At 38.9% G+C, this 25,576-nt stretch overlaps 2 protein-coding genes across 5 annotated transcripts in view; one reads left to right on the top strand and one right to left on the bottom strand.

The window, feature by feature from the left end:
• LOC113238815 overlaps positions 1–13,735 on the top strand; it is a 261,299-nt gene extending 247,564 nt beyond the window's left edge. For 2 of the 3 annotated variants that reach the window (XM_026475661.1, XM_026475660.1), the window contains 6 exons: positions 6,481–6,659; positions 6,856–7,007; positions 7,714–7,918; positions 10,602–10,763; positions 11,803–11,900; positions 12,885–13,734. In XM_026475661.1, the coding sequence (XP_026331446.1) occupies positions 6,481–6,659; positions 6,856–7,007; positions 7,714–7,918; positions 10,602–10,763; positions 11,803–11,900; positions 12,885–13,128 (1,040 nt within the window). In that variant the 3' untranslated portion in view covers positions 13,129–13,734. Of the gene's footprint in view, positions 1–6,480; positions 6,660–6,855; positions 7,008–7,713; positions 7,919–10,601; positions 10,764–11,802; positions 11,901–12,884 lie in introns of all 3 variants that reach the window. The other variant, XM_026475662.1, reaches the window with a different exon arrangement.
• Positions 13,736–18,490: 4,755 nt separating this feature from the next.
• Positions 18,491–21,184, bottom strand: LOC113238798 (surfeit locus protein 1). Of its 2 annotated transcripts, none has more exons than XM_026475637.1 (5): positions 20,646–21,051; positions 20,185–20,306; positions 19,781–19,975; positions 19,245–19,418; positions 18,491–18,881 (listed from the first exon to the last, which is right to left on the bottom strand). In XM_026475637.1, exons 1-5 carry the CDS (start codon positions 20,817–20,819, stop codon positions 18,665–18,667), a joined length of 882 nt encoding a protein of 293 aa, XP_026331422.1. In that variant the 5' UTR covers positions 20,820–21,051; the 3' UTR covers positions 18,491–18,664. The 2 variants fall into 2 exon arrangements, with proteins under 2 accessions (XP_026331422.1, XP_026331423.1); XM_026475638.1 differs by lacking the exon at positions 20,646–21,051 and adding an exon at positions 21,114–21,184 and having other exon boundaries at positions 18,498–18,881.
• Between the last annotated feature and the right edge of the window lie 4,392 nt (positions 21,185–25,576).

The raw sequence follows: 25,576 nt of genomic DNA, 5'->3' as shown, positions 1-25,576 counted from the left end.
TTGCAATGTGAATGTAACAGGCAGTCGTTTTTCCCCTATTTATAGAAAAAATTAGACTTGAATTAGACCCTTATTCCAAGAAAAACTTACCTATACGTGTTGACTATATTTTTATATATTTCAATAACAGATATGTATGGCAAGTAGGCATAATTTTTTAAATGTTAAATTATCTAAATTATAGAATTATCTCTTGAAATGCTCACGACAATATTTAATGAAACTATATACTTACGAGTATTAAGCATGGTTCTCTGATCTTAGCTTTGACTATTCCGATTATTTGAAACGAAAATAAACACATTCAGTGATCTTAAATTTTTAATTTAACGTAAAAAATATTTAATTACGAAAATACTTTCTATAAATCCTACCCTAATAATATCTACAAGATATTTACTTATGAATTCTGTCTACTTACAAATACGCTCTTGTCGCACAGAATTAAAGAAATATATTGAGCTCGTCGTTGAGTTCCTTCAACTAAGATTACACAAACTCTATTGTCGCTACAGAATAAAAGTGTTAATTGGATTTTTGATGAACTGTTCATTCGGTCGCTTACGTGAACCGATGGGTTACGTCATTTATAATTTCATTCACGGCGTAAGTTCCGGTTCTGCCGTTATGTTCTAACTCCCAAATGATGGTTTAATATGCGGATAGCGTTAGCAAATTGGAATGTAAAGCGTAGGCATGTTAGGCTAAGTTCACATAAACGTGCGTTACCACAGAACGCGGTGCAAGCATTCACATGGCAGCAAATGTGCGAGCGGCAGTCTGGCATCAACATTGATTGAGAATGGCGTGGTGGAAGCACTTGTCTGTAGGTGTTGTACCGTAAACTGAGACGTCATATAAAAAAAGGCAAAGACGATACTTAGTGCAACCTATTTTAAATGAAAGTTTCATATCGTTTTATCCTAACCTGACGCTACACGAAGAAAAATTTTTCAACTATTTCAGGTTGTCGATTGCATCCTCTGATTTTTTTAAATGATCGCGTTGAAAACGTTTTAAAATCCAGAGATGATGTTAAAAGATTATTACATTAAGGGAACTTAATCTTCATTAGTTACTTCGAAAATTTGTAACAATCAAATGGCAACTCTTTTGAATTTTTTAAAACATTTAAATCGATAGATACGTTTTCAATATCTATGTTTCTGCCATCTACGCGTCGCTAATCGCACGGATGACTGAAGCAGTTCATGCAGGATAGGAGATATTGTACTGGGCAGTCGCGCAACGGTACTAGACTCGAATGGTATCATGGTTGCGCAGGTTTTGAAGCATGTGGGTTAAACGCGGATAATGAAATTCTCCGCGTCTAGCCCTTTCTATATTTGATATTTAAACATTTACATTTTATATATAAAATATACTCTCTTACAGTGAAATAAACTCAATCCTCTTTCGTATTTGTTACGAACACGGGAGAGAAAATTAACATTAAAGTATCTCTATTAACAATCGAATAAAATTGATTTTTCGTAGCGTAACGTAGTAAAAAAAAAATACTGAACTTTTGATTTTTTTTCATCGAGGGAAGTTCATTACCAGTATCTTGTTTTCTTTATCAATAAAAAAAAAAATGTATTAACTTCACGAGATACGTCAAAACGCCTAATTCGGGCCCATCAAGTTGGACTCGGATGTTTGTGCCTCACTTCACTTCAACGACGTATAAAAATAAGATGGTGGTCACAAATGTCATTTGCTTACGTGGGAACAGAGGAAAAATTCCTAATCTTCGATTTGATTTTAGAGGGGTATATCCACTTTAAAGTTAAAAATAAAATATTGTATGAGTATCTACACGATATATTCAAGCATAGACATTAATCAGAAACATAAAACAATAAAGTTTCCTCGATAGATAAAAATCACGAAATGACCTCTAATTTTCACATTTTTTTCGATTTATCCTCGAAATGCTATAGGTTATTAGGACAAAAGTTAGATAATTGATAAGACGACTGTCACTACGGATTTTTTTTTAATCCCTTTAGTTTTAGAGTTATTCCGCTAAAACGAATTTGGTACTTTTAATGCGCAAAATTCAACATCTCCTGTCGCATGTCACGCGAACTTCAGGCATATACTTGTTTCACAAATTTAGGCGGAGCCAACGTCAAAACTTTTTTGGCATGAGAGCTCTTAATACAAAAAGATTTAATTAAATTGCAACCTGATCGCCTCTGTTTAAATCGAGGTCACCTTGTAAATTCATCATACAGTCGAACTCATAAACAAGTAGGTACTTAACTGCGGTAAAATTTCCACTGTCTCACTTGAATATCATTACAATTTCATAAGCTTCATTTTTCTCTGTCCCAGTTACATAATGTATTGACAGTGCTTGCATTACATTGATGATATTCGACACTAATCAATATGTTACTGTATTGAAAATAACTGAATCCTTATGGATTGAGAACATTATTGCTCTTAGGTACTTTTAACTAGTAAACACGAATATAATCAAGCCTGGGTGTTTTATAAGTTTTGAAAGCAAGAACCATAGACGCAAGAACCAATGAATAAGCACCTTGAATGATTGCAATAATGTTTTCGAAATTTAATGCAACTGAACGGTTTGTTGTCGGGCACTATGGCGATGGCGTACAGTTGGGGGAGGTTTATGTCCAGCAGTGGACTGCAACAGGCTGATTGGTTGAACGGTTTGTTTATCTGAAGTCATTTTTATAGTTGGCTCACATTAAATTTTTCAGTCTTGGTGTTTTTATTGTGTGTATTCTGAGAAACGATGGTTCGAAATGTTACAGGGATCATTTTTGATCTCCAGGTGTACAAGCGATTTTCATATTTTATCGGACTTAGTGCACAAGCGACATTCAAAGTGGGTCTGAGTTTTCTAGATTTGTCTAGTCTCCGATACGGAACGAATACGAATCGGATGCAGTGCGCGGACGCGCTTGGGGTTAATTACTTAACTGCCTCCGTGGCCATGCTAGCCGTGCCGTGGTCTGCTACGCATAGGTCCCGGGATCGGTTCCCGGACCGGGAGAAATATTTGTATGGCCTACATTTCTTTTCTCTCGTGAGTTTGGGTGTAATTTATGGTTGTCTATGTATGTGTCCATGGCACCTACAACACAGATTTCCCTAGTATTTAAAAACAATTTACATAAATGAATATTTTATTCCTAATTACGTTGTCAATCACAGAAAATGTATCTTACCATATATACGGTTTGATATCATTTTTTAAAGTATTCCGTCATTTCTTTTTATATTTTGGAAAGTCTGGCGTCGAGAACCGAGTGGATATTACGCTGTGGTTCCAACATAGATACTGCAATTTAGTCAACCGCTGTTCCCAGTTTCCGACCTTGCCGCCTCGTTGACTCCTGCGCATGAGCGAGTCCAAGTCGATCATAAACATTATAGTTAACAAAGATTACAATTTATTAGCATTGCAACTGTCGGTCGAGTAAGTGTGAACTATTCATATTTATTACGCTCAGATGATTTATTCGGGTGAGTTTTCAATCCTACAATTGTTCTGCAAGGATCAGTGGTTATCTTAAAACCACTCATACCTACTAATAGCGTTCGTTAATAAATATTATAGAAAGCATATCATATTGAAAGTCTGTTTTTCCTCTATTACATTCTAATGTTGGGCCACAGAGGTACTTTTAGAAGATAGCTTATGTAATAGCGAACTTATTGAATTCGTATGCTTTCACTGCTGCGAGCTTGTCGAGTTTTGTAATGACCAGTTTTTCCACATATGGGATGAGAATAAATATTTATCATCGAAAGCCAACGAATATTTTACAACTTGTCTTTATAAGGGAAAACAACATTGTAAGACGGAGTAGTTTTATTATTTTCGTGTCGTAGCTTTAGCTATTTACTGCATTATTTTATCCGTTGATAAACTGCGACAGAAGAAAGCTGTAATCAATGTTCATTCAATAGATTTAAAATAAAGAATTTCCCAAGTTTATCGTTCCATTTCGCTTTCGCAAACGGACAGGCGCTAAGCGGTGCAAAAGCCGTAGCAACTACAAGCGAGGAAAGCCTAATAGCTTGTAGTATTTCGTTTGTGTCACAGCACTGTTCGCTTGAAGATGAATTTCCGGCAAGTTTCCGCTGTTCGTGTCTAACAAAACATACAAGCCATGAGTACTTTGTACATCTAAATTCATTTTGATTTGCCTGCTTACTACTCAAAGTTGAAGTAGTGAGAAGTGTCTTTTTCCCCCGTCCTAATCTGTGCTGTGCCTGCGATTTCGCGAGCCGGAGCGTTGACTCTCGATGTAAATTAGGAAAATTACATGTGTACTGCGATCAACCCGACAAGTTCATGGACCCAATGACATTTAGGGCGCTATTTTAGACGCCCGTCTGCTGTAGCTTCTTATTTACAATAGCTACTATACACTATGATACGCCTACGAATAAACTTCAAATGGCTATTTTAAGTTTGGCCGAAGGTAATTTTAGTTACCACGTATTTGCCAAAAGTATTATATAGGTAACTTTGTTATGCTCACATATGCATTTTATTGTTACTCCTATTTAGATTCTACAAACAGGTTTTTCTAATAGGTGGTTACTAGAGTTAGATGTTTAGTTGTACATGTATAAACAGGTCAACCTGTTTTCGAACACCTAAACCGGTACTTTCGCAAAAGACTGTTTTCAGTAAACACGCATGCAATAATTTCGTTACAGACGTTCGCCATAATCTATTTCCGCTGCAACTCGGCAACAACGTGAAATCGTTACCAAGCTATAGTTGAAATCGATACTTTTTCTTCCTTTAGAACAGGCTCACTTTAATGGGTGTTGAGTGATACAACATTTTGTCGTTCCTGATGTCAGACTCCGTTTAATACTGGTTTTTGTTTGAATTATGCAATAGTCGTACTTGATTAATTATAGCGTTGATTGGAGGCAACCATTGGAATTCACGTTATAAGTTGCGGCTAATAACAACATGTAAGAAACACAAAACATTTATTTTCGTCCGCGTCACTTTCAGCCGCTTCCGTGTTGTTTACGTTGTTAATTTAAAACGGGTTTAATTTTTTTTTCTTCGAACTAATTTAGATCACACAAGTAGCGTTGAAGTTTGCTTTAAATTCCACTCAAATCGGATGTAAATTAGGACCTATTTTTATAACTTAAAGCAGCTGCAGACTAGGATTTGTAAAAATTGCGCGGTACTAAATATAGGTACACACACAGTGTACATACACAGTGTGTCTGACACTTCATACGTTTAGGAAGCAAATTATGTATTGGTAGAGATATTTAACAAAAGGGCGCAATGACATCTATAATCCAAACTAATATTCTAAATGCGAAAGTAACTCTAACTGTTACGTTTTTACACTTAAACCGCTGACCAATACTGATTAATTTTGGTATAAAGATAGATGGGACCTAGGTAAGAGAAAGGTATAGGCTACGTCACGAAAATAATCTGGAAGGCAGTGAAATAGGACATGAAACTTTATATGGAGAACCAATAAAACTATGAAAGTGAATATAGTACAGTAGGTAGGCTACTCGAAGTACTTATTCTGCGCAGACGAAGTCGCGGGCACCAGCTAGTTAGGATGTAAAAGTGCCCATGATACTGAATAATAAATATTTATAGCCATAACACATTTTAAATAACCTACCTACCTGAACTCAAACATTACTATTCATGATTAGATGTTGTAAGACGTTTAGTTTGTTTAGTTTCCTATAAAAAGAGAAGGCCAGTCTATATTGCGAGTGTACTGTATCAAAGTGTTACACTTGTTTATGTACATCAAATGCGTGAGGTGTATTGCATGCATGTAGGCCGGCTGATGCACTGACGGATCTGTTACTTGTTACTGGGTTAATGTGTGCGGTGCTTGCTGATTATACTTGTCTGGTGTACTGTCAGGTCGTGTTACTGGTATCCCACTTAGTGGATATTTGTATTCGCCGTAGCTAAGTAACGATCCAATAGCCGATTAGTGATTACATTGAAAACAACATTTTACATGGCCTCAATGATGCCGTCACATAAAGGAATAATTCGGTTTAGTTAACGATGCATTTCAACCATCTAGAAGAGATAAAATCGACAATATTTTCATGTAACTAGTTGTACTCATGATAGTGTACTACTCATGTACTTTTCCATGATAAATATGTCGTTTTTGTAGGTAACTAAACCGTTTCTGTGTTACACTTATAAATCTGCATATTGCGTCCAACCTAGAATGGCTATGAAAAGAACACTATAATGAGTTAGAAATCTCATTTTACGGAAGTTCACACGCTTGTTAGGTTTGAACCCTCGATATGAACTTATGAAGTAGTGAAGAACAGAGCTACGAAACACAACAGCACTTAGGCGATGTGATGCGGCGAGCTTTCGGAGATAGATGTAACGTAATGGATGTCTTGCCACGAATCATTCTGTGGCCGCAATAAGTAAATTTTATTATCTTTCTGTAGTCGTGTCTGCAAGATGGTCCGCGTTACGCGCGGCAGAGTCACGATGCAGCAAGTACCGGCGACTGCGCCGCGAGATGGGCACGCTGCGCGATGCGCTGGAAGAAATCTGCGAGCCCGGTGACTGCGCGTCTCAACCGCATACACGTACACAGCTCAACAGGAGGATCGATGAGCTTAAGGTAACTTTCGATGTATCTCTTAGTGAGATTGGCCCACACCACCCTGCTCTGTTGATATAGACTAGAATCCTTACAGGTACTTTTTCGTTTATTATTTAATCTAAAGGTATATTAGCCAATAAAATACAAAATATTAGGAATAAAAATAAATAAAAGATGATAAGATAATAATAAAGAAAATGCAATGTGTTTCCAGGAGCGTTTGTCTTACCTGTTGGAATACAAAGTGGCGATGTTGAAGGTGACACTGTCAGTGCGTCGTATGCTCAGCGATATGGAGCCGTATGAGCACGGAATGGCAGCCGACTTAACGGCGTTGCTAGCTGCTTGGGACGATGCTTATCAACGGTAACTTACCTATTTCACTTCTAAATCAATCCATAAACCAAAAACCAACTGAATATGACTTGACAAGGTCCACTTTTACATTTGTACCACTGCAATTTGTCGTCCTTTACCAACCTATATAGTACTTAAAGGCGAAGTGAAAACATGACCTAACGATTTTTGCGATCTACCATCAAGTGACATAGTGAAAATTTTTTGAGAAAAAAAGAATTGACAACAATAACTGTACGAATGCATATAAACTACAAAGATTAGCAAGCTTTTATTGTCCTCAAGGTTGTTCACTTTTTGTAACATCGTTCTATGGATGCGATAAATGCATCCTGTTGCATTTTAGTAGCAGTAGAGCTATTTGTGAAAGTGTTCGTCCTGGGAAGTGATTACTACCACCTTGCCTATTTCTGCCGCCAAGCAGTAACGTGAGCATTGCTGTGTTCCGGTTTTGAAGGCTAAGGGTGCCAGTGCAATTACAGACTCATGGGATTTGTCAACTTATGACGGGCGCAGTGGCAGTGCTCTACGGATCTTTGCGTTTACAAGCTCTGAGTGGCACTGCAACTGCTATGGACAGGTGTGTCGCCTACCACCAGGCGCACGACTAGTTTGCCCCGTCTCTTGGTATAAAAGAATAAATCCCGACTTTGAAAAAGTTACATTTTACAAATGATATACATCTTTAATAATAAATTATTTTAAATTATTTCAGCACGTCTAACGAGCTGCTCTCATTGGAGAAGGCAGTATGCGCTTGGAATGAGTGGAAGAACGCTCTCCGGGAACTGCAAGGAGCCTTACGCGGGGACCTCGCCACACTGCAGTCGTTGAGGGAACGTGGCGCGTCCGTTGGAGACAAGTCCGAAGTCGCTGCTCAAATTCGTCAGCTCGCTGCCTCGCTCATTGACAAGAAGAAGGTTAGAACCGCTCTAATTACCTTGATTGCTTTAAATAATGTTTAATGATGCTTATAGAAGAAAAATCTTTCCTAATCGCGATCACTGACATTGAATAGCAAAGTGTATCATCTCATTACGATAACCTTGATGGTAAAATGTTACAAAAGCGCGTATTGGTATTATTTAAAATCGAGAGAATACATAAATTTTTGTGTACCTAAAACAGAGCAGTGCGAAATGTATTTAATTTAGCTTTGTGATCTATTTGTGAATTTTTTATAGATTAAAGAAATATGTATTTGACTTTTTTTATGATACCAATTCAGAGCTTTAAATCGCAAAGATCTGAGGGAGACTGTCACTGCGCGTGTCATTCTCAGAATAAGTTGACAAGTCTCATGTGTCTGTAATTTCACGGGCACCCTTACCCTTCAAAACCGAAACACAAAAAAAAAAAAAAAAAAAAAAAAACAGTAATGCTCGCTTACATTTCTGCTTGGCGACAAAAATAGATAAGGTGACTGTACTTCCCTGGACGAACTCTTTCACAAGGAGCTCTACTGCTACTCATACCGACTTCCATCTCACTTGATGGAAAGTGCTGCTGAGGTCGATGATGGAGCATAGACACCGATATAATGACTATTCACTCCAGGCTTGAAAAGGTGCAAGTATGGCATTCAGGGAACAAATCTGAAGGCAGAGAATGTTGTTACGTTAATGGCAGAAGTGAAACTTGTCAGGCTGATGCGTTCATGATCCAATGTTCTCCAATGCCGTACGCCATATAAATGTGGAAACTTAACGCTTCTCTCTGACGTCTTCCGTGGTCGAATGGCTTACACACTGGTTTTTGTAGTGACGCCAACTAAGGTTCAGGGTTCGATTCCCGACCGGGTACAAAACTTACTTTTCAATATCTGCTCGAGTCTGGATGATTATGGTACCGTGGTCGTTTCCGATTTATATAACACAAGTGCTTTAGTTACTTACTTTGGGATCAGAGCAACGTATGTGATGTTGTCTACATCAACAACGTTAGGATGGAACACTAGCCTACGTCTAGTCCCCGATGATGGAAAGGAGATGGCGGATTATTTGCCGTGTTATCGTTGTTTATCCTAAAGAATACAGACAAGCAAGCAACTTTATGGCGGTGTTCAAGCCACTGCAGCTTCGCCTCAAATTCAAATCACCGATAAGTTTCTTAACACGTTTTGCAATGAAATTCAAGGCGGCCAGTTAGTACTTATATTTATGTACACTTATCAGGTGGATATAGCGGACCCATTTATAATGTACACCTAGCGGATGGATCTAGCAGACAGCAGACCCATCCGATAGGTGATATATAAATATAAATAATAAAAACTGGCCACCTTGGATTTAAAAAGATAAAAAATTGAACATCATATCCACCATCCAGGTTTCGGTCTGGATCAGTTGAAAGCAGAAGGTCCAAGCAGCAAGCTGTATGAGACTCAAAATCTGTGACCCTGGTAGCTCCACTAACATACACGTGAAGAAGTTAATTTTAACAAAACTAAATTAATGCAGTTTAGACCTTATCAAAATCGCCCTATAAATTTAATTTATAAATTTAACAACATCGCGCTTCATTCTGTAAACTCCTTTTGCCTCCTAGGAATAAATATCGACATAAATTTAAATTGGAAGGATCATGTGAATAAAGTTGTTGGTAAACTGTCTAGTTTCACATATGCTCTTAACCAGCTCAAAAAATCTACTGACCTTCGGACAGCAACTAGCGCTTACTACGCGTATGCTTATGCCTGGCTTAGCTATGGCGTTGCATTGTGGGGCAACACAGCACTGACGCAAAAAAAATTTTTGTGTTAGAAAGAAATGTATCCGCATACTCGCTAATATAGACTCGTTTACAAGCTGTCAATCGTATTTAATTAAATATAATATCTTGACTTTACCATGTATATATATTTTACAAATGTGTCTTATTGTCAAGAATAATTTGAATGCATATCCTCTACATTGTCGTTCAGTAAAATTAAGACCCAAATGCAGACTAGCAACAACAGTTTCAAAATTACAAATGGTCAACTTGGGGCCATATTCGATGTCAATTAAAATTTATAACGCACTCCCTCACTTTTTAAAACTGATAAATAGCGTAAAAATGTTTAAAAATCAACTTAGTAAACATCTGTCTCAAAAATGCTACTATTCATTGCAAGATTTTTTTAATAACAAGGAAAATTGCTCATAACGTCATAAAAAAGGAATTTTGATATGTTAACTATATTTATAAAAAATATGACATAATTATGTAATTTAATAAAATGACAAATGTTATGACTATTATTATATAATTCTAGAATAATTTGACGATTAATTTTTTTCAAATACTTTAGACTTCAATTTGACATTCATTTTCCAATTAATTCATTGACTTTTCAGAAAATATTTGTTTAGATTTAATTATCATTATAATGATATTTTAATTAATGGTAATCAAAATGTATATTTAAAAAATTGACATTGCTACGCCCTTACAGGGTACATGTTTGATACTAACTACTATAAGAACTATTATGTAACAACATGTTTTGCAATAAACGTTATTATTATTATTAATATTAATGTGAATTCGCTAATGTTTTGTTTTTGGTTACTTGTTGATATTTCTATAGCTCGCACGTTACGATATTCTCCTTACTTGCAGGGGGGGTCAACATGCGATTCAATGTCCGACTCGGGCATATCAGACGGAGACAGTGAGGGCGCTGGTGGGCGTGCGCGCCGCCTTAGCGCCCTGCGTGAACTGGCTCGCCGTCTGCAGGCAGCCTTAGCCCCGAACTCGCCAGCACACCGAGCTATTGCTAAGGTAAATTAATTAGTGTACTTTATTCATTCTTGTTCTCCTTTAGGGTGAGGGCCAAAGTGGATAGGGACCAAAACGTGGTCAAATGACCACAGAACAATGAATATAGTAGAAGTGCTTAGTTGGCGTGGCACATATGCCAACAGTTTGCGGAGTCTGCCATTTTCGCTTTGTACGGCTATGGTCCTGTCAATGATCTCACCTAACCTAGAAAAAACCTAGAACATCGTAGAAAAATAACTTATTTCGCTACTTTGCAAAAACGATAATCGCTCTTATAATATTATGTTGTTTCGTATCATCATTAAGTTTTATTGTATTTAATTTTATGCATTTTCAATTTTCTGTTTATCGTAATCGTTTTGTTGTTACAAGAAACGAAAGTAAACCGCTCTGCTATATATATACTGCTGCAATATGGTTGCTTCTTTTTTGAAGAACTTGGTAAACATCTCTAATTCGTCGTCGTTCAGCTATTAACCGCTAGATGATATTATCACATTTTAATGAAATATCAATATAAAATCAAGACGACGTAACTTGCAATAATTGTATTGATGGTATTGAACTTTCAACGGTGTGCCAACAGGATAAAGTTTTAATTTCTGGAATTTATTATTTATTTTCAAATTTGAAACTATGACCAATCATTAACAAGACTTCATAGTGTTTCAAATTATAACTGGTCAGTTTTGGCGACACCGGTTCTGATTACTATCAGAACGGGTGTCGCCAAAATGACCCATACTCAAACTGAAGGTACTCAAGGTACTGCAATTACTCCCTTATGGCATTGTAGCACAGCCATTGTCTTTTTCCTTTCGTGTGTTGTGTTGTGATAAGTACTTAGTTTATCATCCACTTTGGTCAATACAAGACAAGTTCAAACAACTGGCGTTATTATTACTGAGCAAAGAATTTTCCACCAGACCTTTACCATTTGTATTATTTTAAAAGTATGAAGTTTACTTTATAACGACTTACTGTTTACTCCTTGTAAAGTGCCAAACGTCTAAATGATTTTTGATTACCTTGATTACAGCGCATGGAGCAAACCGAGAACGAAGTCCGCAGTCTACAAGAATCCTGTCGCGCTTTGGTGGCACAAAATATTCCAGATTTCGTAATCGATGAAGACACGTAAGTTATCGCTTAGAATGAGTATAGGTTGTAATTGAAATATTAAGAAAAAATATAGTAACTACCTCTGCCTGATTGTTAGACAGATTCAATGTTGAAACTTCTCTTTGTTGTCAAAATTAAATGTAATAACTGATAAAATTATACATCTATGTACAGTCAAGACCACATCAAGCTTGACACTTTGGACTTTGGACCGTTCTTATTGCAAGTGGCATAGAGTTAATTTAAGCGTTTAGTGTCAAAGTTGACGTGCTCTTGACCCTGTACAATACATTTAAATAAGTGGCTCGAAAACAAACTCTGTGTAGTGGGAATACTGTACCTTAAGAGATGTATGCGATAATTGTGGCTCTTTCCAACACACACTTATTACAAGGGCTATACAGAAAGTGGATTACATTATATTAAAACCTAAGCACAAGAAAAATATTTCATTATATACATTTGAAAGCGACACTTGTATTATATACTAGTCTCCCCAAAACTTCAGTCCCTTAGAGGTGAGTAGTGGACGAGGCTACACTGCATTAAATAGTATAGTGATGGTAACGATGAGAGATGATGATTCAACTGGTTAGTTGAAGCCCACCCGCAGTTCTGCATCGTCGTCAAAGCGCGGTGTCGCAAGCAGTTCTATGTTTTCGAAACCAAGTGGTTGTCGCTGGGGACCAGACCAGCGCTGTATGGCGAATGGGGAAACACCTCCCCTTTGAAAGCATTCAGGATTTGTCGAGTCCGATTTCAGGCGTTGATTTCACTTTCACGGAAACTGTTATTGTAAAATACCGAGAAGCTGTAGATACTTCTCGCTAGCATGGATGTCCACTGAACGTAGGAACACTCTTGACACCAAGATGAACGCGCTAGTACCTCCGTAACGGCAACAGAGCAAAACGTAATCTGCTTTCTGGGTAGTCCTCGTATAAACATTTGTTTCTATAAGATCTACTTAAGAATAACCTAACAACATTTATGTTTCAGGAGTACTAATACTTTAAGTACTGTAGGGGGAAGCAAGACAGGCGCTGGCGACCCAGACTATACTCCTCGCGGGGCTTGGGTATGGCGTGTGCTACGTTCTTCGTTGCCAATTCAGCTCTGTCTAGTAACCTTATTGGTCGCCGCTTGGTTGATCGAGCGTCCACGCTGCTGTGATGCCCTCAACTCCATCGCCCAGACACTGACACCGCAACTGCGTTACGTGAGGGGACCCCCACCTGTTTGAACGGTTGAACCGTTATGTTGTATCCTGTATGATTGAATCTAGATGTCATGAATGGCGTATTGTAAGCCTGATGACATAATGTTTCTACTTGATTTGGGCCCAGCTTATAGCTCTGTTAGAGTTATATGATGCGTGGATGGTATATGGCCAAATCAATCGCATGCTTGTGTTCCTTTTAAATAATCAATTAGAAAAACACTAACACTGATTTGAGGGTAGTTGAAAGGTATTGTCTAGAAATAGTACTTCAATAAAGAAAATAATGACCAATTTGTTGAAGCATTAGTGAGGTATTGAATCGTGACTAACCAGATTCTAGGTAGGTAGGTTTTATAGAAACAAGTAATAACCATGTCACATAATTTACGTTTAGTAAAATGTATCGGCGAAGAACGGTCACAGTAACAAAATTGGGCAGAATCGGACAGAAAACGCTACGGATTGATAGATACGTTTCAAAAGTATTTTCAGAACGTTAAGTTAGAAAATTAAGCTGAAATAACAAAATAACGTAATACTAGTTCAGATCGAATGATTTTTTAATAAAAGTAGAACAATTATCACTAAATTAAACTTACAGTTGCTCATAAAAAGTTCAAATAAACAAATGTGTTCGAAAACTAAAAAAAGGATAGAAAATAAATCATCTGTATCAGATGAAGTTCAAAGTTAATGCGTATTAATGAATAAGTATTAACATAATGATTAAAACTGAAGAATGAAGTATAATAAGTAATATTTTTTGTTTTTACGTAGAATAATCGCATGCCTACTTTAGTACAAGTATTTGTTAAGGTAGAATAAGTAACAGTGCGCGAGAACGACAGTTGACATCCTATAAATTTTATCAAAGTTAACTTACATAAACTATTAAATTTATATTAATGTAATTTTTATCTTTCATGTGGATTTTGTTGTGCATATCTATTTCTCAAACATAGTTAATGAACACTTGTAACTGAAACAACAGACTCTTCAATTGTTTTTATCTTGCCATATTATTTCTCTACATGCGTTAATTCTTTCGTACAATAGGACAGCCGAGATTCTAAAATCTGTAACTAGTGCTTTTGCGATATAAATAATGCATAGTATCGCAAAAGTCTATAGGCGGTGTTAATTTTTTTTAAACTTTTTTCACCATTGCTGGCTTGTATACTACATCAGAACATCGACATTTTGTGGCTTGCAACCATTACTTCCTTAATCACATCGAAATACTTGTTCTAAACCAGTTTGGAATAGTCAAGACTTAAATCTTAGATTTGAACCCCAGCTGGGTTAAGAAATCAAACAAAACCTAAATTATTCCAATTGAAAACACGTAATTGGTGTTCAGTACCACAAGCCCGTGAAAGCACGGGTGCAAAAGGGACTCATCAGCTGTTATATCATATGAATTATAATCAGTTCACCTTTTACCAAACGCACAACAGAATCTGCACCTGAACCTTATTTCTGAATGTTACTTGACCTACTTTATTTATTATATTTTATTATTTCTCTATTATACCTAGACGATAGTTGAACAGAGATAGAGATTGGATACAGCGAATTAACTCCATCTTCGTAGAGGAGAGCCTATCCAGCTGTGAGACGTGTTTGGGTTGATGACGCACAGGGTCATCTTACCTGACACTAATTAATAATAATACTTACTACAAAGACTGATTTTAACCACTACAAGTGCCGTTCGTACCTATCATATTATGCCGTATAATATAAACACTATAGTAGAATTCAGTACATATGTATATTATGTACCTTTTGCAATCAAAGATTTACATTCTATTCTTGTTAGTGTGCCACTTCTCTACGAAGGTTGGCGACTATCATGGCTATTCTCATTTTTGAAGCTGCCGCACGAAAGAGGGAACGTGCTAAAGTGGAACCAACTCTCAGATTCTTCAACCACGAGGTTTTCCTTCCCTGCATTATTAGTTTAATTTTCCTTGCATTATTAGTTGAAAAATCCGGTATCTATTGCCCCTCATTACATGGCCAAAATACTGCAGCATCATTTCCTTTACAGTTCTGAGTATTTCCAACTTTTTGCCCATTCGACGAAGAACCGCAACATTGGTGACCTTTTGTACCCACGATATGCCAAGCATACGTCTCAAAGAACTTCAGTTTTAAGCACAATGCTGCGGTCAAGGTCCAACACTCCATATAAAACCAGCAAGATACTGAAGACATAACAGCAGACGACCAAACGCATGTGGAGTTTAAGGTTAAACCTTTTCTACAACACATTTTTTTTTTTTTCATTTTCATGAAGGCACTTCGTGCTTATTCGATGCGAATACGAACTTCTTATACGCAACCCCATTGTTCATTTACGTAGCTACCAAGGTACCTATTTAAATTGGTGTACGCGTTCTATTGGATTATTTTCCAAACTCAAATATTCATTCGCTACTGGGGTCTTAGATACGATCATGAACTGTCTTTTTTTTTAATATTTGATTTGTTGATTTTTAATCCATAGTTGTTACTTCCTACATTTATACGATCCAGTAGTATATTTTCTCCGCAATCAGTATAGTATCGTCTGCGTAGCGTATATTATTACAGACTTCTCCGTTTATCACTATACCCTCTTCGGCTTCATTCAAATTTATCTGACTTTTTGTCTGCCATTATTATTTTAATATAATATATAAACAAGTTTTTCTAGTTTGTAAGTAGTTAGCAAAAATCCGTTTTTGAAAACCAAGCAGGATTTTTTAGGTGATCTATCTTTCACATTACGTTACTTTGCTTTATGTATTTCTCATTTTCCGTTTTCTTGTTGAAAACAGAATATGTATTACCAAAACTTTTACTGAATCTTGTGTCTTAAAGTGCCTTTCAGGTTATAATCAAAAGTGTCTTACTTACGTACTTATTGAAATCTATCATGCAATTATCGGCAACAAGTTAAAGCGATTATTAAATGTTATATATACCTAAGCACCAGCAGTTTAGTAGAGACTGCGTAACGACATTTTTCTTAAATTTCATTAAACCATAATTCATTGCTAAATCGTATATGACATAAATGTACCTCTACAATGAGTTTACAATGTTGTAAGTAGTGTGACCACCTCGAGCTACTTGCCTTACCACCTAACCTCAACCAGCTCAACATAGGTCATTACACGGAGTGTTGGGAAAAACTGCTGGCAAAAAAATAAACATACTTTTCAAGGTCAGGCATTATGTCTTTTAAGTCTTTATATAACAGAATATCGGTCGTGTATGGAGAACCTCGCGTTGCACAGCTTTGGGACCGCTCTGCCCGCTACCAGTTACTTTCCATGAACTCTGTGGAGCGAAAAGAAAAGGGACTCGGAGCAGTTACATACGACAACTTTTAGCAGCGATGCAAACGCGCGACTGCATCTATACAAACGCGTGATTGCATCGCTACACACGGATTTATAAAAAGATTGCAGCAAAGCACACGCGCGCCTGCATTCCTCCAATTGCGCGTTTGTATCCATACAATCGTAATATAAGTGTAACGATGTAATCGCGCGTTACACGAACGCGCGTTTGCATCGCTGCTAAAAATAGCAGTGTATAACCACTAATTGGAAACGAATCTCTTGTGGTATCGAAGTTACAAAATCTCGACCACCCCAGAAGTGGCCTGCCTGTAGTGCTGCTGTATTGCTTGTTCTCTATTGGATACATTTCAGAGTGTCTATTAGAACTTTTCAATTTAGCTCTACTTGAAAATCCGGAACAGTCCATCCTTGTCATTGATATACCACTCATTTGCACGAAGCGCTTTTTTGCTTCCACCTTTTTTGCTAATACGCGCGGCAAAGGAATGGATTACGCTATAATGTATTTCCCGAAAAATATCATTTACCGTCGCTCACATCACCGCTAACGGGTGAGATTGTGGTCAAGCGTCAGTCTATTACTATATAAAAAAACTACCGTGTAAAATATTTATACGGCTTACTTCTTTCTTTGCTCGCACTGGGCACTGTAATAAACAAAGTAGGTAACAACTTGAAAACTAAACTCATTGTAGAGATTCACACAATTTGAATAACAATGTTTTATAACGAGCTTAGGTCAAGCTTTCTTAAAATAGATTATTTGACTAATCGAAATTAGTATGATATTTTTATGCAATGCTGTCGAAGAGAACCAATTTTGCAAGTATTGTAAAAAAATCTAGAATTGTTTGACAACAATGTACGTAATAGGTAGGTAATTATGTAAAAATATTGATACAAGCACTCCAAAATGCACCACGACATGAGCACAGGGTCTAAGTGGGTTTTACTTATCTGAAAGTTTTTGCGGTATGTATTGTACCATCTTACGAAATACAATAATTAAAAACTGCCTAAGTGTGATTGTAGTGTGCAGCGCGTTGTGCTTTATATATGCATATATTTTAGTAATTAAGGCACTTTCCCTGTGGTTCACCTGTATTTGTATGGCTATAATCACCTTTTAAAATCTATTGAAAGGGCCAGCAACTTGCAAACTGCAGAGAGGGTGCCAAATCATTCTTAAATAACTTAAGGCAGATTATGCCACTGTAGTGTGTCATATTTCTTTTCATTTATTACTGTACTTTTAGTAGTTATCACCATTTTTCCTTTGTATATTGAAAGACTATTTCGGTTTGAAAAACTTGGCTTGTGGACAATAGTCATACTCTTTAGCTTCTTGAATCAGTAGACAGAAGCGGTAATTGCAGTGGCTGGCACTATGGTTTTCAACACAATATGAAAGGAACAAAGGTGGTTCTGCTTTAATTTTAACTAGGTGATTGAAAGAGTAAGACATGCTATAAGGTTGCATTTAATTTTTTGCTTGACAAAAATAAGGGCGTAATAAAATAAATAACTATTAAGTGTCAGTTGCATGATGACATTTTGGAATGAAAATAAAAATGATTACCTAGCTGAGCGTCTTATTTCACCGTTTCTCCCATGTTTCTCCCAAATTAACGTTTTATTTATGGCTCAATTTATATTGCGGCGGAATGCAATATTTCACATAATTCTTTATTTACTTGGTATAGCACATTTTGTATTACAACCACACACCACAATCATCGTCACTGACATTGACTTACAATTATATGGACGTCGGGTCCGCGCTAAAGTGTCCGCACTTGTAAGGCGCTAAAATCGTATACAGAGCGCGACACTCCGCTTTAGTCTTCATTTGTTCTACGGACAGCGCGATACTGCGATGACATAACAATTTAAATTTCGAATAGGTTGACTTGGGACATTTTTTTCGTGGTTTTTGTATTAGACCCGTCGTCCATTTATTTGTAAGTCAATGGTCACTGATATTAAATACTAAAAATCCCTAGTGTAGAAGTCGAAACTCAGAAATTCAATAAAAACTTTATTATAATTTGCTTTTTTATTCATTTTCTACAACAGTCCTTACTACAATATCTACAATTACTTTGATCTTTGTACATGTAGACTTCTTAAAACAGTACATGATGAACATACCAAGTATCCATTTAAAACTATAATAGATATTTTAAAATGCACCTGATACATTACAAGAGTGGTAGTTTTCTGATGAAATAGCGGTGCCACATAAGCGCTGTAAATGCAGAAAGGGTGTACCATGTCACAAGATATGAAAAATGTTCATTTCTCAAGGTGACTTTTGTTTGGTTTGGGATAGGCCAACCTACAGGGGGATCTGGTAACCCTCTAGCGTCTAACCATACAGGAATACTCCCGACGTGTAAACTCATTTGTTCTAAGTCCCTGAAAAAAAAAAAAGATGAAGGTCAGTTCCCTGCACCAAAGTTTAGCATTAATGCCATTAAGAATGATCTATTAGTAGTGTTAATTTTATTGTGTTCAAGAACTAACAAAAAACTCCATTTTTTGTCCTGAAATTGGGAGCTGTATGTTAAGAGTTAGGTATAAAAGTATTGAAAATTAATTTTACAGTAATATTATTTGCAAAAAGTCAGTTTTTTTTTTAATATGATCAGTAAGAAAAAATCCACTGTCCATGTTAAATTGAACAAAATGTTCCCATTAGAATGTCACAATTCACTCCTGGATCACCTGCATAAACAATTTTTTGTTATAATTAGGTATAATCAGTAAAGTGTAACCCACCTATAAAACCAAGATCCCTTCTCTGGGTGATTCTTGGGCATGAATGGAGCTCGCTTTTCTGTCAACCTCACTACTCCAACTAATTCTATTTCGGTATCTATCATTGAAGACTGGCGTTTTTCTTTAGGACGCATGCTTTGTGGTATCCAACCACGATTCACCAAGATTGTTTCTCTGTAAAAAATAACAGTCTGTAGTAGGAGGTACAGAAAATCTTTTCCTGTCAATATATAAGTTCCTGTTGACCTCCATCTTACCTGGTACAAAGTGACGATGAGGTCATTGATTGAGCATGACGCCTTAATAATGCCTATTCACTTCCTTTAAATCCCATTTTGCTGAAGAATTATTACTTAAGTAGACATAGCTAAACTGTTGCACTTAAGGACCATGTGATTATTAATTGTGATGGCAAGAGTTCAATAATATGTGAAAAGTAGGAGAGGTATTACAACTCTACAACATTATAAGCATGTCTGTATAACAGATTTACAGAAACATGACAAGACAACAAATAACAAAATAAAATCTCTCACCCATTAGTCAACTTAAAAGGTGTCACCACAAGCCAACCCTGGTTAGTTTTTGGATCAGAAACAAGAGATCCAAACCGAGCAGATGTTGAACCATTTTCAATGAGAGCTCTAGGACCGATAAGGAACTCTTTGTCGTGAATAAATTTTCCCCGAACCTTTACAGGCATATATTCCATGTCATTTAATTCTTCTATACTGAAAATAGAAATAAAAATTATTTAAGTTATCTGAGACAATTTATCTAAAACTACCAGTATAAGAGACAATGTTCGTAACTTGATATACAAACTATTATTATTATATTGAATCTCCATAATATATACAATCAGAGTAATTATGATATTGAGGAGAATTTTAATTTATTTTGTTATGACTCAAATACATAGTAGATGAACAAAACCTACTTCTGTGGCATTTCCTTAGGCTGTGCATTTGATTTTGCTTGCATTATGTCTATAAGTTCCAATTTCCATTGCAGACGATACACTTGCCAGCATCCTAGTCCAAATGAGCTCGCTGGAATCATCTGAAATATATGTTCATTAACTAATAAGAATAATATGTTACTTATTACAAGAGTAAGGCAAGGAGCTTTGTAGAGGATGCACAAGTTTGATGGGTACTGGAATAAGATATTAATAAATATGGTAAGTACATGGGGTTTACTGCAACACAATACAATGTGTTATACTGGCACCAATTACTATTTGGTCTGTTATTCTGTGATACCAAAATGAACATTACCACCGAAAATAGATAGAGTAACATATAATTAGCTTTAACACATTGTCATCTGGAAAAACAACTTAATAACCAAGCCAATTTACGTAGTTCTTAATGTAAAAGAAAAAAGAAAATAACTAACCAATAACACCCATTTTATTACTTCACTACTAGAGTCTTTCTTCTGAGCCTTTTGAGCTCGAAAGACATTTGCCACGTTAGTATTAGACCTAATGGTATTTATAATCACGTTTCTTGAACATCCCAAGCTATTAAACGTAAAAGATTGAGTAGTTTTACATAACATCCTAAACATTATGATAGACCTTTTTATGCAAAATTTTGGTTTTTAGTATTATAGTTTTGATATTAAAATTAAAACCAGTTTGAAATGTCTATAGCGTTAATAGTTAGTTATTATTACACATCACTTTTAGATTGTCGTTTTATTAAATTCCTGACTCAGCTTTAGATTAACTGAGGTCGAGTTAAACATTGATATCATTTCTGATTTCTGGCGGACACCGTATTTAGATAAATATTGAATAGGGTATTATAATTAGGCGCGCGTCGATCGTGATCGACCCAATCAAAATGATTTGAACAGTACCTGTGACCCGACAACCCGAGTTACAAGCTCTTAAATGACCCGATCATTTTAGAGTTTCAGGGGTCATGCGTGCAATATTCGACTTTATAACTAAGCAATTTGAGATTATTCAACAATTCACATAACAATAAGTCTGGAATTCACAATATTATTGTTGTATCGTTCATTCTCACGTAAAGACCTCACGACTCGATTCGCCTTCTCACTCTGTTAGTTCGGGTCGTATGAATCGGTCGTTTCATCTCACGACTCGATTCGCCTTCTCACTCTGTTAGTTCGGGTCGTATGAATCGGTCGTTTCATGGAAAATTCGTTCGAAAGAACCTATCGAATAAAAGGGGTGTGTTAGTTGTTCCACCTCCACGCGTGCGAAGTCTTTGAGCAGTCTGTAGTAACATGTTATCACAGAACGCCCGAGGACGTAGCCGGTACACCCTGGGGCCAACACTGACAATCCTCGGCTTCAGTCTGAGAATTGTCAGTGAGGGCGCGAAGCGATCAACACGGCCCGGCCATGCTTTTCTGGGGGTGGCTTCATGGCACGTGGTGGGCAGTCTAAACTTACACCCTCCTGCGTTAATGCCTACGCAGTTGAGCGCCCTTCATCCCTGCGTACGCGTACGCAGGGATGAAGGAATCCTGGGGGGTTGAGCTCGAGCGGGGTGGGGACTTCGGCAAGCAATACGCCCCCTTTGGCCCTGATTTCCTGCTAAACGGTAGCCCTGTGATTAGCCAACACAAGGAAATGGCATTGTGTCCCGTCAGAGGGCCACAGGCGAGGTGGGAGGGGACGGACTGGGCCATGCTGACGGGATGAGTATGTGCGGAACACCTGGTTGACTTTGATCAGGTCAGCCAGCCGCACATTTCGAGCCCCCGATGTCGCGCAGTGAGGTCCCAACTCCTGCACCTATACTCTCCTGACAATCCTGGTGTCCCGAATGGGACATCCCCAAAGGTGCGGGCTCCGTGGTGGGTGGGAAGTCAGGAGAGTGAATTTTACGAACAAATAACATGGATTTTAATGATCATCTTTTAAATACCAACACTCAAAATGCAAAACCCAAAAGTGCCCCACAAGCAAATACAAATACACAGCGCCCTACGATGAGTGGTAGGCCAAAGGGGAAACCCCAAGGTCAGCCAAGCACCGATGTTGATGCTAGCACCACACCAGCGCTTGTGGCCCAAACCCCAGGTTCAGCGGCCCCCACTCAAAACCCTTCAAACGCGGCCCTTGAAGCAGGGTGGACCTTGGTGAGTCGCCAGCCCAAATCCAAGGCCACGGCACCCATCCGCAAGGAAGGGACTAGTGGCCACGGCGAGCGCCCACCTCCGGCGCCCAGCGGGAGCAGGGGACGCCCTGCCCGTAAAAACAAGAAGGGCCGTCGTAGAGAACGCGAGCGTCGCACTACACACAACCCCCTGCCGAAGGAGGGAGAGGCGAGGCCTCCAGTGGGTGGCGCGAGTGGCCCAAGGACTGCATGAACACGGTCAAATGGGTCGGTCGCGCACCCCTAGCGCACCTACCAGTGGCTAGAGGATGCTATTAGCACCATCAGGCTGCCATCCGGGGAGCCCCTCTCATTTGAAAAATGGGGTGGAGGCTCCCCAGAGGGTAGTCTGCGGACTACTCATCCCTAGTAGCTGGGAGGATGCGCGTCGAATCGGCCGCATCCTCAAGTGGCAAAACCCGTGGGCGGAGGCACACCGCTGGGTTGTTCACAAGCTGCAGCAGCATAGTGGCAACTCCTTCGTAGTGGTGAGCCTCCCAGAAGAACTTGTCCCCGCTGTCCTAGGGCATGGCCGGCGCCTAGCCTTCCAGTTGGGCACGGTCTACCTCAGGTTCAGATCAAAGAGGGACCTGTACACCGATGTGCCACCCGAGAAGACGGGCACAAAAGCGACGCGGACGGACGTCTCCCCGGAGCCCTCCACCTCCTCCGATATTCCCGGAAAAGGTGAAGGGCCCTCCTCGACCCCTTGTCACTGCGGACGACGCTGTCAAACCGGTGGCGCCCGGCAGTGACGACGAGTGCGTGTTGGGGATGGGAGACATCCGACTGAGCGAGGACGTGGACGAGGAGCTGCTATCTTCTGATGGCGGTTTCCCCCTCGCTCAGTAAACTTCACATCGTTCAGAGCCACCTCCACCACAGCCAGGCCGCAACGGTTCAGCTCCGGAAATGGTTGGAGGCTAACAACACTAATCCAGGAACCGTGTATTAGTGCCCGTGGCCAAATAAATGGACTCTCACATCTGAGAGGTAAGCTACTATCGACTACCATCTCAGATAAACCTAGAACTTGCATATATTACTCCAATAACTTACATGTACAGCCACTAACTGAATTCTGTTCCAGAGACCTGTGTGCCGTAAAGCTTTTAGCAGACGCGGCCACGGGTCTGCCTGAAGTGGTGCTCGCCTCTGTCTATATGGCGGAGACTGATGTGCCACCACCGCAGGAAATGGTTCAGCTAATCAAAGAACAATAAAAACAACAGCAAATGAGACCCCATGGGCCATAGTAGCGAAGGGGTGCCCTCAAGGAGGGGTATTGTCGCCTCTGCTGTGGAACATGGTCGTAAATGACTATCATTAAACTCAACAAAGAACATTTCTATACAACAGGATATGCTGATGACATAGCTATACCGGTAACAGGAAAGTACGCCAATACACTCTGCGACATTACACAAGTGGCTCTCCGAATTGTGGAAAGATGATGGAGAGCATATGAACTATCGGTAAATCCAACAAAGACGGAACTAGTAATGTTTACCAACAAACGACTACTAGGTAACTACCGATTACCCAATCTCTTCAGCACAGAACTATAGATATCAACCGAAGTCAAGTACTTGGGAGTAATACTGGACAAGTTGAACTGGAACAAACATCTGGACAACAAAATTAAAAAAGCTACTATCACCTTCTGGCAGTGCCATAGAATGGTGAGTAAACAATGGGGACTTACACCCAAGATAACACTATGGTTCTACACTGCGGTGATAAGACCCATGATTAGTTACGGCGCGATAGTATGGTGGCCACGAACCAAGCTGACGACCGCAACCGACAAGCTGGACAAATTCCAAAGACTCGCTTGCATGGCGACGACCGGCTGCATGAGGACAACTCCAACTGCGGCCCTCGAAGCGATGCTGGACCTTCGACCCCTCCTACTATTCATCAGACAGGAAGCGGCGTCTAAACAGAGCCGGCCTCTGGAAGCACATGAGGACCCCACATACAGAAATCCTTTACAAGACTGTCAATGAGGAACCGCTACTGGAGGCGGTTGTGGATAGGATCCCAAAACAATACATTTTTGACAATAAATACAAGATACAATTTTTTGAAGATCCCAACGAAGGACTGAACCCCAGAGAGGTCCGAGTCTTCACTGATGGATCTAAAACAAACTCAGGAACAGGTACTGGGTATTCCCATGAGACCTCAATATCAGGATATCAGCACCGCTTGGTGACCACAACACAGTATTCCAGGCTGAATGCATGGGTATCAAGTTGGCGGGAGAAGCAATCATAGCGAGAAGAGTAAAGAACTACTCCATTCGAATACTCTCCGACAGTATGTCAGTACTTCAAGCACTGAATAGCTATGACATAAACTCAGGGCTAATTTACGAATGCCATCAAGCACTCATGGAGGTATGTATACAAAACCACGTAACTCTTCAGTGGATTAAAGGACACAGCGGCTCACGTGGCAACGACGCAGCAGATGAACTAGCCAGGAAAGGGTCGGAGACGGACGCTGTAGGACCAGAACCGATAGTGTCCCTCCCCTGCCAATGGTCCAGAACAACTATACACAAAGGTACAAAATCTTCACATAATAATACATGGACCACCCTTACGGTTTGTAGACAGGCGAGGGAAGCACTCCCAACGCTCAATGCCAGTCTATCTCGAATACTAATTAAACTTAAAAGGCAAGAGCTTCGCACTCTAACTGCCGCCCTAACGGGTCATGGTCCATACAATAAACACCTTTTCAATTTAGATATCACAGACAGGCCTCTATGCAGAGCGTGCATGGAGAGGGAGGAAACGGCTGCGCACATCCTACTTCAGTGTTCCGGCGTGACCAACTACAGGGCAAAATACCTTGAAGTGCCAAGGTCGCTCCCCGAAGTCTTCAGCAAACCAAGGAGACTGCTGAGATTTCTGGAGGAGCTTGGGTGGCACGAGTAGGACCCTGCACCCACCACACGCAAAATAGGCGCTTTGTCGTCGAGTTGCGATTATCGAATAAAAAATTCAACCAATCACGGACGGGTTAATGGACCAACGAGTCTTTCATCAATCATCCTATCCTAACTATCTCGTACGCTACATAGTAATTTTGTAAGTTTGTTTAGTTGGTTTTTCGGTGTGTTCCTGTGTTGTAATTCATATTTTTGAGTGTAATTTCCTTCTAACTCTAGTCTGCGTT

Source organism: Hyposmocoma kahamanoa, unplaced genomic scaffold (genome assembly GCF_003589595.1).
Source record: "Hyposmocoma kahamanoa isolate Upper Pololo Valley unplaced genomic scaffold, ASM358959v1 98263, whole genome shotgun sequence".
In the NCBI taxonomy this organism is placed as follows: Eukaryota; Metazoa; Arthropoda; class Insecta; order Lepidoptera; family Cosmopterigidae; genus Hyposmocoma; species Hyposmocoma kahamanoa.
The sequence above is the reverse complement of the archived record's forward strand: the minus strand, read 5'-3'. Positions and strand labels throughout refer to the sequence as shown.